Source organism: Lepidochelys olivacea, assembly GCF_965140295.1.
Source record: "Lepidochelys olivacea isolate rLepOli2 genome assembly, chromosome: 14".
Lineage (NCBI taxonomy): Eukaryota > Metazoa > Chordata > Testudines > Cheloniidae > Lepidochelys > Lepidochelys olivacea.
Genome location: NC_140424.1, coordinates 13,920,404 through 13,939,291, shown reverse-complemented (window position 1 = coordinate 13,939,291; position 18,888 = coordinate 13,920,404). Strand labels below are relative to the sequence as shown.

Below are 18,888 nucleotides of genomic sequence, written 5' to 3'. Positions count from 1 at the left end.
CCAGAACATGAACTTTGAGCATAATTGGATTTGTTCCTGGCCTGATGAAACATGTACCCATTTTGCAAGAAATCTATGACACTCTGGGCTCTGTCCTTTGGCCACATTGTTGCTCCTCAAATGCTAATTGCCCAAAGATCACTTATGCAGAGGGGGCATTTGCCTACAGAGTATTTTGTAACTTTCTAGTCATAACTACCTCGACAGGAGAACCCCTCCCGTCGGTGATAGGTCGTGTCTACACTGAAGCGCTACAGGGGTACAGCTGCATTGGTGCCGTTGTAGCCTTTCAAGTGTAGACAAGCCCCCAGTCACTATCTCCAACCACAAAACTTTAACAAGCACCTAGCTGTGTTAAGGCAAAAGGAACTTGCCAAGTGCATGGGCCATGTGACAGTCAGAGGAGCTGAGCTCTTGATATAAACGCATATGAGGTCACTGGTAAGGTTTTGCATTAGGGTGCAAGTTTGACGACATTGGGTACATATTGCTTTTGGTTGTTTAGAAATGGAAGTGGAAGTCTGAAGGGCTGAAATGCGTAACTCCCAGCTCTACAGGCAATACAAACGTGGACAGGAATGCCAAAGTCTTTCCTCTTAGCTTTTTATTTCCATGTGTTAACAGTTTTGGATGGAGGCATGTGTTGGGGTGTAACCTTGGCTGCCACTGTTCTTGCTAATTGTGTCTAGCTCTGCCATACCAAGAGGGCTCAGTAGAGATCAGGGCCCACTTGTGCTGGGAGCTATACAAATACCAAATAAGAGACTGCCCCTGCTGTGAACTGTTTCCAATCTAAATAGGGACAAGAGACACGACAGTTGGGGGTAGGACAAAGTGGAGCTTTGGAGAAAACAGACATTTTTGCCTATGAGAAATTAAAAAAAAAAAAATCTTTGTTCAAAATTTCAGCTGAAAATTTTCAGGTTTTCTCAGAAGTTTTGAACTTATTAAAAACAAGAATTTTCACTTTGAATCGTCTTTTTTATTTGACTTAAAGTATTGTTTCACTTCAGTTTCCCCCAAAAAAAGCCTGACGCAAGCAATCCACGCCAAAACAAAACTAACATTTTCATTTCATTTTGAAATGTTGATTCAAAAAATAAAATAAAAAATCATCTCAAATTTGCCTGCAGGAAGGCACACACCTTTCACTGGAATTTTCCCACAAAGCTTTCCATTTCAGTTACACATTGTTCAGCAGCAGGAAAGCTTTCCACACTAAACCTTTCAACCAGATCTAAGAACAAAGTTAAAACGTTAAGTGGCAAGTGGTACCACTGGGTAGGTCCATTTTCTGTGGCTGTTATTGCTGAGGGGGTCCATTTTCTGTAAGGTTAGGCTGGGTCACTGGGCAGCAGGGAGTTGGTTTATAGGCTGCCCAGGATCTGCCAAATAAGAGAAGGCTGGGAATATTGGCATGTTTAAAATGAAGGGTTTGATGGTGGAGATCCACACACATTTCAGGAACTCCTTCCGACTGCAGCTGCCATTTTCCGCCAGGCCCTGCTGTAATCGGTCATGATGCAAGTATCACCAGACAAAAACAGGAACCCAGCGACCACAGCAATCAAACCAGCCACTTCCCCCTTAGTCCTTCCCGAGGGAAGTGAGATAGCGTAGATAAGAGGAACCCTTGCAGTGAAAGAACTAGTTAGAGAGTCTGTTTCATTGCAAACGCCTACAGGAGAAATCCGGACCCGGTACTGCCTAGGAATACAAAGGAAGGATTTTCCTGGAAAGAGACTCACCTGGAATCGACGTCCCACCAGGCTGCGGGGAGAGGCAGAGCAATGAGGCTATTCCCCATTCTGGGTTGGATGCTTTTCCCAGGTAAGGCAGCAGTGAGCTGCGTATGCACCCGCAGGAACAGCCGGCGTTGTTGCTCCTGGGGCCCGTCGCGCACCCACACGTGTGTGTGGGGTCGGGGAGCGGCTGCTGAGGAGGGATTCCAGGAACGGTCCCTGGGCCTGTAGGAGCCGCAGTGCGCCGCTCCCAGAGACGGGGATTTTGTGCCTTTGCCAAAGTACCTGCCTCTCGGTCGGGGCGTGTGTCATTTCAACGGCTCCTCGCGGTTTGTGCCGCTGCCCGATCAATAGGAGCTTTTTTAGCGGAGATCCCCTGCTGGCAAAGCTACCGCAGGTTGGTGCTTTACATGTGTAAGTTACCAAAAACTCCCGAGCCCAGAAGGGGACAACGGGACTGTCCCAGTCTCTCTCTCTGTGCCCACGAAGTCTGTGTAAGGTTACACTTGCTCCCACATTTTTCCCGTGATGTTCTGTCGGGGGGGCTACGGGGTGTCCAGACTTACAGCAGCCCCTAGGAGGGGCGGCCAACACGTTTTCTGAGCGCCAGCCGCCCTCTGCGCTTCCTGGCAGGGCAGATACGTCTCCCTGCCCCCGGCTCAGGGATTAGGGGAGGGGAAACTCCCCCGGGGTGGGTGTCTCTCCCCCGGGGTTAGGGATGACGGAACCAGTACAAAGGAAGGGGACCGGGGATCGCGCAGACCCAGTTTCCCCTCGTGGACTCTGAGCGGAGCGGGGTGTTAAAGGAAACCGGCCCCTTTCTGGGGGGGCTGAGGGTGGAGTCCTTGTTGGGGGGGGCTACAGCCCGGCAGGCCATGGGGTGCGGCCCTGCCTCTCCCAGCGTGGCCAGGCTCGGGTCACACGGGTCAGGGGCTCGCAACATTCCCCGGGGCGCTGGGGGCATTTTGTGTTTCTTCCGACGGAAACGACGCCCCAGCTCTCGTCTCTGTCTCTCGCAGGGTGCTGGGCGGTGACGGGCCCCGGGGCCGTGCACGGGCCCCCGGGCGGGGCGGTGGCTGTGCGGTGCCAGTACCAGAGCGGCTCTGAGGATGATCCGAAGTTCTGGTGCCAGGAAGCAGGAGTTTGGGAAGGAGGAAGTTGGCGCTGTTCCAGGGGGCATCACATCGTGGAGACCAACGGGTCGGAGGCCGAGGTGAGGCAGGGCAGAGTCTCCATCCGGGACAATCACACCGAGCTCGCCTTCACCGTGACCGTGGAGAACCTGACCTGGGCAGACGCCGGCACGTACCACTGCGGGGTGGGGAAGTCTGGGCCTGACCCCAGGGTCGCTGTGGAACTCACCGTCTCCCCAGGTAAATCCCGGCGCCGCTCTTCAAGGTGAGGCGGGAGCGCGGGGCCCGCAGCCAGGCAGGCCGGGGTCCGGCGCTCCGGACACACAAAGCCTTTGGGCTCTGCGGGGCCGCAGCACGAGGCGGGGGTGGGGGGACAGCGGGGTGTCCGTCAAGGCGCTGCCCTGGAGAGTCGATTTTAGCTCCGTGCCAGGTTCCTAGGGCCCCGCCCAGCGCTGGCCCCAGGGAACACGGTGAGCGCCCCTCACCGAGGCCAGCCAGCAGCACCTGTAAATAACATGGCAGGGCAGTTTCTTCCTGCCCTGGGTCGTGTCCCACGGGGGAAGGGGCTCTGCTTTCACCCTGGGCCCTTCTCATCCTAGTTTGTGTGTGTCCAGCCCTCGTCTGGACCCTGCTGACTCGTGTTTGCTCACTGACCTCCCAGTTACTCGCTGGGCTTTAAGGGTCGGAGGGCCTTGACGGTGAGGCTGCTTTGGTTCCCGAGGGTGGGGCTGTTAGTGCCCTGTGGGTCTCCTCCTGAACTGGGAGAGGACAGGAGCTGGCTGCAGTGGGGTCTGGGTATCACTGTGGCTGACAGGAATGGGGAAGTTCCAAGTGAATAAAAGACTAGCAGTGTCAACCTGTGGAACTCCTCGACACATGATGTGGTGAAGGTCAACACTATAACAGGGTTAAAAAAATATTAGATAAGTTCATGGAGAACAGGTCCATCAATGGCTATTAGCCAGGATGGGCATGGATACAACCCCATGCTCTGGATGTCCCTAGCCTCTACTTGCCAGAAGCTGGGAATGGGTGACAGCGGATGGATCACTTGGTGATGACCTGTTCTGTTCATTCCCTCTGAAGCACCAGACATTGGTCACTGTCAGAAGACCAGATACTGGGCTAGATGGACCATTGATCTGACGCCTATGGCTGTTCTTAGAAGAGGGCTGGTGTTTTGTGGGGACCAGCCCCCCAGCTTTATGCTCTACCCCACTGGTTAAGGGGAAATATAAATATTGGCCCTGCCCTTTAGTTCCTCGCCCCCTCACCCCAACCCAAATACACAAATCTCACCGTCATAAAGAATTCCCATTAGTGGAATCCAATTCCAGACATGAAACCTTCATGGATTGACTTGTGATCTTTGATACTCTCAGGTTGCACCCCCTCAGTGCAGACAGTGCGCCCGGAAATGAGCGTAGCAAGGTGGCATTGTTTACCTACTGTGGCAGGGAAATCAGTAACCAGGGTCTCTTCCAGGCAGAAGGACTCTGCCCTGATTCAGCATCTGGACGCAGAGACTCCTCACTGCACTTAAACCAGATAAAGGGCATGCGCGAAAACCAGAGACAGTTTACACAGTTGCTAAAAAGCTGTCGATTCCGGCAGCTTTCGCCGGCTGAAGCCCTGTTCCCCGGCTTCTTTCATCTTGCAGCCGCGGCTGTGGGGTACCAGCCAGAGAGAGAGGGGCAAAGCGAACAGCGAGGGTGGGTGTACTCTGTTGCTGTAGTGTTAGCCCAGCAAAGCATGGTCTGGCCAGAAGTGAAGAATTTGTGGCTAAAGTTCTGTGCTCAGCCTGTGGGTGGCACACCCCAGGGGGAGGGGGGCAAAGATGGCTTTAAGTTGCCCTGGCAGCTTTCCAGTTCTGAGCTGTCACGTGAACTAGGTAGAGGAGCGGCTGCTGTAATTTCCCACAACCTGTCCCCATGGGCTCCCATGGACTACTCTGCATCCCCCAGCAGCAGGGAGTTTCTATGGCCCCAAGTGACAGAGAGAGACATGCCCCCCCCCTCCAGCCTGGCATTCCCCATGCCAATGTTTTCAGTGGTGGGAGGCAGCATAGGGCCACTTGTTGCAGCCTGATGCAGTTCTTATGCTGGGGCCGTTCTGCCCTGGTGACTGCAGGGCTTTCATGGCTCCTCCACCCCATCGGAGCAGCCTGTGGGGGCCTCAGCAGAGTGGAGAATCCCTCCCCTGTGTCTCTTGAAACCTAAACCTCTTTTTTAGGAACAAGAATCTTTAGTGCCATTGAGAAAATGGCATTTCGTCCCATGGAATCTGATTTACTGAGTCTGTTTTTATCCACAGCTAATTCTTCCCCACCCTCAACAGAAACATCATCATCAGCGACAGAGCAACCAACTGCTTCTTCTCCCTCAATATCTACTTCCCTCGGGACAAATGCTGAGAAAGGGATATCCACCTTCTGTCCAGGGATATCCACTAACCATGACACCACTGCCTCAGGGTGAGTATCAATGCTCCAGCCAGGGTCGCTTTTATGGGTGCGTCCACACTGCAGCTGGGTGCGAGCTCCCAGCCTGGGTACCCAGACTTGCGATAGTGGGGCTTGCGATAATGTGCTGAAAATAGCTGTGTGGATTTGGAGCCTGGGCTCTCACGCTCACACCTAGCCCTAGGCGAGATGACAGCCCAAACCACAAAGTCTAGGCAACAGCTACTTTTAGCACACTAGGGTGAGCTCCCACTACACCAGGGGGTCTGTGCGGGCCGGAAGGATCCCTCCCAGCTGCAGAGTAAACATACCCTATGGGCTGCCAGCCTCACTGGAATCAGTGCAACGTCAGGGGGTATATAAAACGCAATAGTGAACTGTGAAGGAAGACAAGGGGGTATATACCCCCTGACGTCGCACTGATTCCTTGCTCCTGTGCTTAAAATTATGCACGTTCTTAGCTCTATCAGGTCACGTCTGATTACAACCCTCCCCCATTAAACCACTAAGCCCATGCCTGCTGAGAAAGCCATGTGGTCATACTGCTGTAACCGTCCCCCTTCCTCATTCATTTCCCTCCTGACAGCTAGTTTCTCTCACTTCCCGCACCAGATCTGAGAGTCTGCCCCTGCAAGCACTAGGCACATGAGCCATCTGAGTCACATGACTAGTCCCACGGACATCTACATCCTGGTCTATACCATCTATTCCTGACAAGGAGAGTCCGCAAAGGGTGCAGCCGAGTCAGCACTGAACAAGCTCCAACTGTAGACAAGCTGCAAGATCTAGAGCCAAAATATTTCAAAATAAGAAATTTTAAAATCGAATGATCTTTTCCCCATATATTTTGTTCACTTTTTGAGCTCTGTGCATCTTCCAGAATGAAAGCCGACTGGTCAGTTTCACTTTTGCGTCTAATTAGTTCCACTCCAGCCCATGTACTGACTAGCATAATCCTGCCAGGTTTGGGTTGCCAGATGCCAGCGCTGCAAGTGGCATCCTTACTTATTTACACTGGAATTTAAAACAAGGCATGAAACATCTCTGTTGGTCTAAGGTTTTTGTAAACTTTTTGACAACATCTAAATTTGGGGCCAAATTTGAGCTGACACTGTTCCTTTCAACAAAATAAGATTTCTATCCGCTAAAATTAAAAGTGGATTAAAACTACAGAATCCCGGGCACCAGGAAAAAATCTAAAAGGAAACCAAAATGTCTAAGGCCCTTATCCTGCAAACCCTTCCACGTGCTTGCTTAACTTTAAGCATGTTTAGAACGTTAAGTATTTGCTTAAAATATTTGTAGGACTGGAGCTGAAAATATCAAAGAATTAACAAAAAAGTCACCACAAGTTAGTTTTAAAGCACATATTTATCAGCTATACTAGAGAGGGTGTTGGTCATTTCTGCTCATCTCAAAGACAAGACTAAAAAAAGGGACAAATGAAGTTAGTTAAGTAGCTGGCTATGCATATTCTCATGCAGTGTGAGACAGTGTCCAGATAAAATCCTATGCATAATAAATGAGCCGGGGGCGGGGGGGGGCATGGAAATCACCAGATTAACGCATCTGTGGACATCCTTAAACTTGCCCCACCCAGCATCAGCTACACATCTGTGACAGCTGCGCAGGAGGGTTGGCTGGGTGTGACCAACCCACCTAAGGGAATCCAGACAAAGTTTCACCCTCAAAAGTTTCTGTGACCTGGGCAGACAACAAGGGGGGGGGGGGTAATATTATCTACGAATAAAGGTGCTGTTACAGCTAGAGCAGGTTTAAAATAAGTGACATTTATCTCCTCCAATGCACCAAGCCCTGGCCCGTGTCTCGCTCCCCCACATGCACAAGGCACAGACCATGCCTGCTACATCAGACTCTTCCTACTGACTGCACGATCTTGCTGGCTACTCACATTTGTATTTGATACAGGTGCCATTTTAGAGGTGACCTGAGTTAGATTTAGCCTGGACTAGGATATTAATCTGCTGGACCCTGTGGGCCTGGTGCACAACAAACAGTTGCTCCTGGCTGAATTAGCAGTTGAAGGAGAAAGTGTGAAAACAGACATTCTCTCTTTTTCCAGCAGGTCCCAAGACTCAGACATCGTCTACATCCTGGTACCATGCGTCCTGCTGGTTCTCATTTTGTTTCTGCTCGCTGCTGTGATGTTGGTAAGACTGTCCAAGAAGAGGAAAAAAGGTAAGTGAAATCCTGCACGTGTCCTCAAATGAGTCATGTTTCTGATCCTTGCTGCTTCTCTCCTTCCCTCCCTCTTCCCCAAATGGGAAAGTCCAGAACTCCACAAAGCACAGGGGCTGGAAATAGGGGCACTGCTGCACCCCCTGGCTTGAAGTGGTTTCCATCATATACAGGGTTTACAGTTCGGTTCAGTGGCTCTCAGCACCCACGATACGCATTGTTCCAGCACCCCTGCCATCAAGTGACTTCTGTGCTTATTGCACCCTGCTGAGCTCAACAGAGCATGTCTGAAATGCATGAGAGACCCGTGTGCAACATTGTCCAAAACTGCAAATAACTCTGGTTATGGTGTTTGTTCTACACCTCTGTTGGAGCTGGGCAAAGTTTTACCACCAAAATTATTTTTCAGTGAAAAATACAGACTCAGCAACACCAAAACGTTTTGCCAAGTCCTGTCGAATTGTTTCAGGGGGGAAAAAAAACAATCCTACACATCCAAAAAAACCTGATCTATTTCATATTAAAATGTCAAAAGTAAATATTTGGGTTTTTCAATTTGAAACAAATTCTTGTTTCAAAAATTATGTAAAAACCAATCAAATGTTGAAAATGGTCACAACTGAAGAGAAACATTTCAATTTTATCTAAACAAAATGTTTCATTTACCCTGGGGGGGAAAAAAGTGATTTCAATGTTTTGAAGTTGCCAGCTCCCCTCTATCCGTTATTTGCCCAGCTCTAAACTGCATACACACACATACACACCCCTCATGCTATGTAGCTGCTTACTCCATCACTGAAATCAGTGGGACTATCTGTGGAGTAAAGGTGCTACCCTAAGTAAGGGTATCAGAGTCTGACCCTAAACACCAAGGTCTCCTTCCTTTTCACTCACTGTGTCACTACATGGCTTGAGAGCTCAGGTGAGCTCTGATCAGTCCAGGATCTGGCGGTGTGTGGATAGCGATGGATCATTTCAGGGTCAGTCAGTTCCACAGCATCAGCTGATACTAAAAACATTACAGCAGTCTACGCTGATTGCCTCAGACAATGGAGCGCAGCTGTTGTAAGCTGTGGCTTTTTGGACCATTCCTGTAGAAGAGACCATTTTCACATGGGAGCTTTTGCTAGCACTGAAGGATCTTTTCAACTTTGGTTGTATTGAGTGGATGGATTTATGCTGACATGCCCCTGTTTGGTTTGGTTCAGTAGGCCAGGTTCGCACTGAGTCTAAAGGGAAGCTGGAGTTTGGTTCAGAGGGCTGTATTGTGCAGGTGATGGAAAGCGGTCACTGACTGGTGCAGTTGGCCGGATCTCAGTTAGCACCTAGAGAATCGACCCATTTCCTTTAGGATCAGTGGCAGGGCAGCAGGGAGGTAACCTAGACTCAATGGCTGGATTTACTAGGGCACTGCAGTTTTGATACATTTCTGGTCTTCTGAGCTCAGTGTGTGTGTCCCCTGAAAAAGAGTTACAGGTCAGCCCTGCAACTTAGAACTGCAAAGCTGTGAGAGCCGCAGTTACCCCCTTACCTGTTGCTGTAACTTGGCTCTAATTCAATCTCTTTTCTGTCTCATCCAGCTCTTTCAGGAGCATCTGTGCAGAGGGACAAGAAAATCAACCTGTCAAATTTGGTAAGGCAAATCATAATATGTCCTGGTAACATCACCTCTTAAATTCTGTCCTAGGGAGGTGTAATATCACAGTTGCGGGGGAGGGGAGTGTGACGGGTTGGGTCACAGAGACCCCCTTGGGGCTGCTACCTGATATGCTGAGACTACCTCTGAGCCTGTTTTCCCTGCCAGCTTGGGACTTCAGCACCCTGTCTTGTTGAGCCAGACACACTAGCCTGCTGCAAACACGGACCCAGGTCTGAACCACATCCTCCAAAAGCTGCAGACTTAACTGAAAACAGCTTAAGAAGTGCTCCTGACTCCAGCACCCAGACATCCAGTTCCCAATGGGGTCCAAACCCCAAATAAATCTGTTTTACTCTTTATGAACCTTAGTCAGACTAGCAACCTAGGGCCTCAGATAGCCAAAGTGCAGATGGGTTTCAGTTCCCTGTTCTGCCCCTTGCTTCCTTTTCCTGTTTATATAGCTCAGCTGCAGGGCAGGGCTCCCTGAGTGCACCCAGGCTGCTTTGGCTGAAAAGGGTAATGCACCCATCCATAGACACTTTAGGGATCTCAGAGATAAGTCCTCAATACACAGCCCAGACAAGTCACTTGGTTAAAGGGACCCGCTGAAATTCATGAAGCCAGGGTCTGCTCAGCTACAGCTACTTGGGCTCCTATTCTAGCTTCTTCCCTCTGATCAATGAGGTTTTTATTTCAGGGTTCAGAAGAGGTTTCTTATGTCACAGTGACGATTTCCAACCCCGACCAGCAGCCCATCTATGCCAACCTGGAGCAGCGCCCCAAGAAAACACGCCCAGCCAAGCCCCCTGAGGAAACCATGTACAGCGCTGTGAAGAAGCCACCCAAACACTAACCCTGGATAGGAGGCCGAGTGGTGATGGGGGGCTGCATGGTCCTTATCCAAGCTGCTTGATCCCTACCTGGCAACATGTGAAGCAGCAGGGTTTAGAAGCCAATCTGACCTGTACAAACTCCGCCAGCTGTTGTAGGCAGAGGACTTACGGACACACTCAGCCTGGACCTGGAGTCTGTTGGTTTGTCTGATGGACAGGTGGCCTGATGGAACTAAACAGTTGCTGTTATCTTGTGAGGAGCGGGTTCAAAGAGCCAGTGGCTGGGCTTACAGACAATGAAACTCCCCAGGATCTGGTCAGCAGGACACGCGAGAAACGTTGTATCTGTGTTTGAATATCATACATCTGGTGCAAAAAGGGAGCTTAGCGGGACCATGAAGCAAACCTGCCTGCAAGAGGAGTTTCCTCCATATCAGGAGAGAGGGTAGTTCCCCCTGTCACCCCCTCTAACAGCAAGTTAAACCGGAAGCGGACCCAGGCATCCAAGAGATAGATGGAAAGATAATTTACATGCTCACAGGTGTCCTGGTGATTAAATCTATCAAGCTCTGGAATCAAATCAGGTCAAGCATCTACATCCCAGCCTGTTTTCATACAGAAACTTAAAACCCCTGGAACTGAATTTTGAACTGGTTGGACACAGGGCAATCATCATCTACAGAGAGGAGAAGTGCATGGGGAGTAACCTGGGCCTTGGAGTTGTCTCTATGCATTATTGGGGGGATGGTCTTATTAAGGTTGCCTCCCCAACACTTCCCATTATAAAACCCCATTTTGGTTGCTTATAACTTTGCCAAACTTGAATTTTAAATTTTCTTAGCAAGGTGTCTCCCTCAGAATTATTTTTTTTTGTTTGTTGTTGTTGTTTTTTAAGCTTCAACCAAACAGTTCAGATAGTCCTGAGAACAAGGCTAGGGATAAATATGCTGCCTTGCAATGTTAATAAAAATTCTCTCTTTTCATTGAGAAGCTGTAGTGTCCACACGCTTTGGAGCCAGGACTTGAAAGCTGGCAGACCATGGCCCGTGTCTCAGGGACATACCTTTTGCTGTGAAAATCCAGTCAAATTTGGCCAATTTATAAGCCTTTGAAAAATCCGTGTTTGTACATGCTTAGTAAAAACGTCTTCCAATTGCACAGACCACCTTAATTTCAGCATCCCCTAACTTTTCATTGCTTGATTTTGCAACCTTAATATTATTTTAATGTCTTTTTTTGCATGCAATATGTTATGCAAGGAGGGCCTTCTAACCACTGTCTTTCCCTCACCCTGCAGTATGGATTGATGGCGTGAAAGTTTTATTTATTTTTCTAGCATGAACTACCCTAGATTTAAGCCTCTTTCTTCTTGCAAAGGGAATTTGTGACCATCCAGAAACAATGGATTATAATAAATTATGTCTCACTGGCATCAATCATTTATACTGCATGACTAGTGTTAATCAGGCTTCCTACAGAAAGCCCAGTGAGGGTGAGAGGGTCGAAAAGCAACTAAACATTGCTGCACTTGTTAATAAACATCTAGAGCCAGGCATGAATTTCATGCATTGCTGTGAAGCGTGGGAAACAAAGGCTCCTGGAAACAAAAAACATAATAAAAAAAGATCTGGCTTGCGTTGGAGGTGCTGAGCTAAGGTGTATAAGATCTATATTCAATTCCCATGTCCACCACAGACTACCTCTGTGCCTATGGGAAAATCACTTATCTCTGGGTGTCAGTTCCTCGTCTACAAAACAGAAGTATTGCTACTTCCCAAAGATTTTGTGAGAGTAAATTAATGAACGTCTGAAACGCTCACTTACTACAAGGAGTGGGGTTGTAACAGAGTCAGCACCCATCTCTTGCGAGCGCCCCCTTCTGGGCAATGCATGCCTGCAATTACTCAGTTTTTTCACAGGGCAGCACCTACCTCTTCTCACAGGCACCCACTTTTTAGTTAGGTGTGAGCCCTGCTTTTCTTTGGGTTCTTACACAAGGGTGGCACCCGCCTCTCACAAGTGTCCCCCAGCCACTGGTTGTATCAGCGACTCAGCCCTCCAGCCGAGTCACACACACCATCCCCCCTTCCGGGGTATACAGTCTCTCTTTCTCACAGTCCTGGTAGGGGGCCCAAGCACCAAGTCTTCCTCCCCAGGGACACTGCCTTCTTTAACAGCCCAACAGGGGCCCATCTCAGCACCCATAGTTGGTGTCCTTACAGCAACCCTCGCTTAGGCTCAGTCTTCAACCAAACCAGCACGGTACCCTCGCCTGGTCTGGCTAAGTTCTGGGCTCAGTCCCCTGAGCTCAGCCTGTCCACAGTCCTGCTGCTCTTCCAGCAACCCAGACCTACATCTTCAAGCTCCAGGCAACACACTGCTCTCCTGCTGCTGCTTCCTTTTTTATGGCCCTTCTATCCCCTGATTGGTTGCTCCAGCAGACCCTCTGATTGGCTGCTTCTCTGCAGCCACTCTAGGCCACCTGGAGGACTTCTCTGCTTTTTGGAGGGGGCAGGGCAAAGCAGGGCTAGGAGGTCTTCAGCAGGGTGTCTCCAAAGCTAGTCCACCCCATCACAGAGGTCAATAAAAGTATCTAGATAGATAATTTGCATGCCATGAGGGATTAAATTTAGTTTCTTAAACTAAGAACCCCTCAGCAGTGTTAAAAATAACTTCTCAAGTGAATGGATCATGTGACAGTCAGCAATGCTGATCTCTTGATATAACTGATTAAAAAAAAAAGCATACAAGGTCTCTGTTAAGGTTTTGCATTAGGCTGCAAGTTTGATAAAGTTTGGTACATGTCACGTCTTTGGTACCTGTTGGACTTGGAAGTGAAAGCCTTATGGAGTGTCGACGTGCATTATTGAGAGTGTTCTAGGCAATGTGAAAGTGGAAAGGAATGCAAAAGACATCTTTTTATTTCCTTGCTCTAAAGGGGGAGGAGGGGAGGTGTCCTGATGCAATATTACCTGCCACTAAATATAGTTTTTCTTTGCTAATTATTTCTAGTACAGCAGTACTCAGAAGCCCAAATCAAGATCAGGGCCCGGTTGCACTGAAAGTTGTACAAATACAAAATATGAGCCTGTCCCTTCTCCAAAGTGCTTACAATTCAACTATGGGCAGGATGTGATAGGTGGATGTAGGGCAAAGCAGTGCTGGTCACAGACTAGACATTTTTCCCCATGAAAAATTTCAAACATAGACTTTGTTTGAACTTCTCCAAATTTCCCACAGGAAGCTTCAAACTGATTCAAAACAAGAATTTTCATTTTCAAATCAACAGTTTGTTCAACTAAAAGTGTCATTTGTTTGTTTTTTCTGAAAAAAAATCTAATTAAAAGGACATTTTAAGCAAAAGCAAAATTAAAATTTCTCTTTTCCTTTGAAATGTCCATTCAAAGTAAAAAATTTCATTTTGAATTTTACTGAACAAACTGAAATCTTTCATTGGACTTTTCCTGTTACGAAACAGGATGTTAACATAACCCGCAGCCATCTTGTACACTTAGCCACTATAAGCTGGAAGCAAGGACACCACGTAGTCAGGAATAGTTTGACCTGGGCACAACCAAAGCAGACAAAATAGCCCCACAGCTTCAGTGTTTGTCTGTGAGGGTGAGAAAGTGACAGGGTCATGGGAATGAAAGGGAGTGTGAAGAACTGATCTTGGCTCTGGGTGTCTGTGATTATAAGTTTTGTTTTTTGCTGAGAGCGGCTTTATGGATAAGTAGAAATTATGAGGGATTTTTTTTGTTGTGTTTTTTTAAACTGTTGCTAGAGAAATGGTCAGCCTATTAGTGATGTTCTGAGTTATTTGCCTTAAGTAAAGTATAAAAAGATTAGCAAATCTTCCCCATGGCTAGGAGGAAGGCTGGCCGCTGGAGACCTGCTACCGGACACCACCTCAGACTTTGGGTAACTATATCTGGGGTGCTCGCAACTATTGCTATTTTGTGTGTGTGCTGTAGACTCAGTAAAAATAAGGCTTTGGGGATGAAAGCACTCATTTGTACCAATCATTTATCAGACGGAGGAGCTGTATCCCCACTGATTGATTTCCTGCCAAGTGGATGTTTTCCCCCACAAGAGGCGTAGTGCTTATGTCAATGTAGTTAGGGTGATGCCATATCTGTGTAGACACTGCGTTACTTACATTGGCTGTCAGCTCTGAATGGGGTTACAGCTTAAGCCCTTCCCGCACCCCCAGCGCTGACAACCTGAGCAGTCCACCAGGCTCATAGCTGTGAGCCCCTGCTCTGGCCCTGACAGCCGGGGAGGCAGCTGTGAGCTCTGTACCTACAACTGAGACTGTCAGCCCCAGGGCTGCAGGGCTCCAGCTGTCAGTGTCCCGCAATGCCCCACTTCAGCCAGTGGAAAGCGCTCCTGGTGACGATGTGCTCGCACCAATGGAAGGAGCACGTGTGGACATGAACCATCGCTTCAATTACTACAGTGGCTGTATGTCAACTTAACTCAAGTTGACTGAATTTTGTAGTCGAGACAAGCCCTCAGTCAGAGTTACTGCCCTCCCAGCCTTTCCCAAGAGAAGTGAGGCAGCTGAGACACTGAGAACCCTTACAACAAAGGAAGTGGTTAGGCAGCCACAAAGTTTCATTGAAAAGTCCTACTGAAGAAAAAGGGGCCCAGTTCTTCCTAGTAATACAAATAAAGATTTTCCTGCAGAGAGACTCACCTGGAGTTGACGTCCCGCCACCCTCCAGCGAGAGGCAGAACAATGAGAATTCTCCAAATTCTGGGTTGGATGTTTTTCCCAGGTAAGGCAGCAATGAGCTGCGTATGCACCAGCAGAAACCACCAGCGTTGTTCCTCCTCGGGCCCGTCGCACACGCACGTGTGTGTTATCAGAGAGCGGCTGCTGAGAATGGAAGAGGAATTCCAGGAATGGTCCTTGAGGCTTCCAATAAACCTGCAGGAGCCCCAATGCACTGCTCCTGGAGACTTGGATTTTGTACCTGCTTCTCCGGTGGGCCATGTATCATCTGAACCGCTCCTTACAGTTTATGCAGGAACTAAAGCTGCTCATTCACTAGGAGTTTTTTCCAGAGTATACCTATTGATAAATTTACTGCAGGTTGGCCCTTCACATTTGTAAGTCACCAAAACGTCCTAACCCAGCACGGGAGAACAGGAGGGTCCTAAAGTCTCTGTTTGGCAATGAAGAGTTTGCCCACAGATGTCTTCCTGCAATGCTCTATTTTTGTCAGCAGGAGTCTGGGGGCATCCAGAAAGGGCAGCAGCCTGCAGGCCCCTTTTTCCGCAGTAGCTCTAAGCGCCAGTTGCCAGGAGACTGGGACGTTCTCTCAGTGCAGAGCAGATACTTCTCTCTGGCTCAGTAATTAGGAGTTGGGGGAACTCCACTAGTGTCTCTCTCCTCTTAAGCTAGCGATGATGGATCTGCCATCAACCAGTATGAAAAAACAGGGACAGGGATCCCACTTACCCAGTTTCACATCATGGAATCAGAGAGGAGGGGAAGAGTAATGGATGTTTGCCCTTGACTGCGTGGGCGGTGGGGGAGGAGAGGAGTGATTGTGTACTCGGCGTTTTTATTGCCCAACGGGCAAGGATTTGGGTCCCTCCATCTCTCAGCATCGCCAAGCTCTTCTCCTCTGGTCACACATGTCAAAGGCTCAGCTGTCACCACAACATTCCCCAGGGCACTGAGCGTTTGTTTAGAAAGAAGTGATTCCTTGTGTTTCTCACGGTCTCTGGCAGGCTGCTGGGCAGTGACGGGCCCCAGGGCAGCACAAGGCCCCCTGGGCAGATCAGTGTCTGTGCGGTGATGGTATGAGAGAGACTAGGAGGATTGTGCAAAATTCTGGTGCAGGACAGGACTTCTGATCTGTTCCAGCAGCATCAGAATCAAGACCACAGGGTCGGCGGACGAGGTGAAGCAGGGCAGAGTCTCCAACAGAGACAATCACACCCATCACTCATTCCCTGTGACTATGAAGAACCTGACACTGGGAGACATGGGGACCTACTGGTGGTGGGGCCTACCCTCTACTCCAGGTTCCATCTTAGGGACCCTCTAATCAGAAGCCAAGGTCTGTTCCCTCCTGACCCCTGCTGCCTTTCCCTGAGCTCTCTCCTACCTTCTCCTGAGTCTGCCAGCCCAAACTCCCTCCACCCAGGGAGTGACTGACAATTACTTCCCTGCAGGCCCCTTCTCTGGCTTTGTGAGGGACAGGCAAGGCCTCTACAGGTGATCTACTCTCAAATTAGCTGCTGCCAGCCTAAATCTCCCCCATTTGCAGCCTAGCTGGCTGATGGGGCCCCACTTGTCCTAATTCAGCTCTTGCAGGGTCAGTGTGGGGAGTACACCCCATCACACACCCAAATTAGCTAGGCAGAAAGAGAAGAGCATGCCTGGCATACATGAGTGACCATGTGCAACATTGTCCACAACTATAAATATCTCTTGTGATGGTGTTCAGCCTACATCCCTGCATGAGGGCCAGATTCAGGTACCCTTACTCACACAGAGTAGCAGCTTACTCCACAAGTAGCTCATCATGGATGTCAAAGGGCCTACGTATGGAGAAAGGTGCTACTCAATATGAGTAAAGGCACCAAAATCTGGCCCTGAATTTGTTACACTTCAAGATTTCACTTCCTCTACACTTAATGTGTCAGTACATAGGAGCGTGGCTTGAGAGCTCTGGTGAGCCAGCTCAGCTCTGATCAGCCTGGGATTAGTTATGTGTGGATACAGTTGGATCATCTCAGTGTCAGTCGGTCCCATGGGACCAGCCATTACTAAGCAAATCCTCTAGAGTACTCTGCAGTAATTTCCCCAAATATTCCAGCGCAGCAACTGTAAGCTGTGGTGCACTGGACCACTCCTGTGCAATTGGGCAGTGCATTTCCTATGGGCTATTTTGCTGACAAGGGTCATTTTGAGTTAGGCTGTTGTGCCAAGTGGTTGGATTTAGCTGCTATTCCAAATCAGGGTCCGTTCTGAAGGCTACATCTGCAACAAGTCTAAGGAGAAGAACAAGATTAGTTCAAAGGGCTGTGTCTGGGCGGCAGTGGAAAAAATTGTCACTGACCAGATTAATAGATGGGGTTTGGGTTGGCATCTAAAGTTACAGAGGAATCCTGCCATTTAGATCTGTGTAGCTGTTAAATCAGCAATTGCCTCCTTACCTGTTGCTGTAACTTTGTTCTGATCTGTTTTCTGTCTCATCCAGCTCTTGCAGGAGAATCTATACAGAGGGACAAGAACATCAACCTACCAAGTTGGTAAGGCAGATCCTAGTATGTCCTGTTACTGTCCCAACTTAAATTCTGTCCTAGGAAAGTGCGTCACATGTAGACCTGGGCAAATAATGTAATCAATGTTTTGCAGATACTCATTCAAACTTTTAAATTATTTTGCTTCAGATAGGTGAAGCAATGGAATGGGTTACATAAGAAGGTGGTGGAACCTCTATCCTTAGAGGTTTTTAAGGCCCAGCTTGAGATTGACAAAGCCCTGGCTGGGATGATTTAGTGGGGTTGGCCCTGCTTTGAGCAGGGGGTTGGACTAGATGACCTCCTGAGATCTCTTCCAACCCTAATCTTCTATGATTCTATGTTCATGTCCCTTTAGCATTTGCTTTCTGCAGATATTCCAGGGATCAAGTTTACTACCAGGAATCTTTGATTAAAGATTGACTTTTAGCAAATGTTGCAGAATATTCACAGAAAGCACATTTTGAATGAGCGCTCCCAGACTTGCACCATCCACCCACCAGGATACACAACGCTGGATCCTTGGCAACACAGAACGTGATCACCAAACCATGGCGATGCGTAGGACAGCTCTCCAGTCACTAGGAAGTGTGCCAGATGTCTGTGCTTGTAAACAAACCATGTCCCAGGGCTCTGAACCCAGCAGCCCACAGGACCTCACATCATGTCAGAGATGCTGGAGCATTCAACAGGGAACATTTCCCCATAACTTTACTGAATTGCTTCAGAGCACCCCGCTCATTTCCAGCAAGAGAAATTGCAGAATGGAGAAGCCTAGATTCACACAGGAAATAATTTGGTTACTTAGATTCTGTGGGAACAGTAAGTGTAAAAGAGAACAGCAAGCCACAACACGATGGATGTGTGGAGGCTACTGCTTCACACATGTTGGGCGTGTAAGTGGTTTCATGCTATCAGCTGCCAGTAACTCACAGCTATAGCCCCCACTGTGGCTTATTGCTATTACAAGCCCACTGGGCTCACAGAATGTACCTTTCTATTGTAAGAAGCATGTACTAGGGACTAAACACCTTAGGCTCAATGCTCCATTCACCCCAATGTAAATTCTGGGTGACTCTATTAAGGTCAATGGGCAAGAGTCTCCCCAACAGTATGGTATCTTTGTACTCCTCCGTCAGAGCAAAGCTGCCCCAAAGTCAGCTGATCTCACTGTTGGAAGGTCATCCCAGCACAGGGGAATTGTTAGGTGATGTCAAGCTTATATTGAAGTGTTCTTATATAGTGGCCCTGTAACAGCTCTCACCTCGGGTCTGGTTGGGGAGCATGGCCTAGTAGTCATGACTGCAACCCCTGACTACCAAGGGGACTGTGGGGAGGGGAGCCCAGGCCTGCCCACTCCACTGGGCTCGAACGCAGGGCCCAGGTTACCAGTAGTCTAGCAACCAAAAATTAAGGCTGTCCCCGAGCATCTTCCCCTCCTGGGGTCAGTTTAGTTCCAGGCTTTCCCCTGGTGCAGCAATCCAAACCAAAATAAGTAAGGGAGGTTACTAATGTCCAAGATCCACAGAATACTTCCCTCTCGGGTTGTCTCTGGGGTGGGTCCTCCCTTCCCTCAGGAAGGGCCCCTCTGGGCAGCTATTCCAGAGCCTTTGGGCTT

The 18,888-nt window shown here is 48.8% G+C and overlaps 1 protein-coding gene across 3 annotated transcripts; it reads left to right on the top strand.

The window, feature by feature from the left end:
- Positions 1 to 1,638: 1,638 nt before the first annotated feature.
- Positions 1,639 to 11,600, top strand: LOC311531104 (CMRF35-like molecule 1). 3 transcript variants are annotated; one of them, XM_084648208.1, is made up of 6 exons: positions 1,639 to 1,830; positions 2,762 to 3,115; positions 5,213 to 5,348; positions 7,420 to 7,535; positions 9,116 to 9,168; positions 9,872 to 11,600. In XM_084648208.1, the coding sequence occupies exons 1-6, from the start codon at positions 1,791 to 1,793 to the stop codon at positions 10,025 to 10,027; spliced, it is 855 nt and encodes a 284-aa protein (XP_084504334.1). In that variant the 5' UTR covers positions 1,639 to 1,790; the 3' UTR covers positions 10,028 to 11,600. The 3 variants fall into 3 exon arrangements, with proteins under 3 accessions (XP_084504334.1, XP_084504332.1, XP_084504333.1); XM_084648206.1 differs by having other exon boundaries at positions 1,640 to 1,830; positions 5,189 to 5,348; XM_084648207.1 differs by having other exon boundaries at positions 1,641 to 1,830; positions 5,189 to 5,348; positions 7,423 to 7,535.
- The last annotated feature ends 7,288 nt before the right edge of the window (positions 11,601 to 18,888 follow it).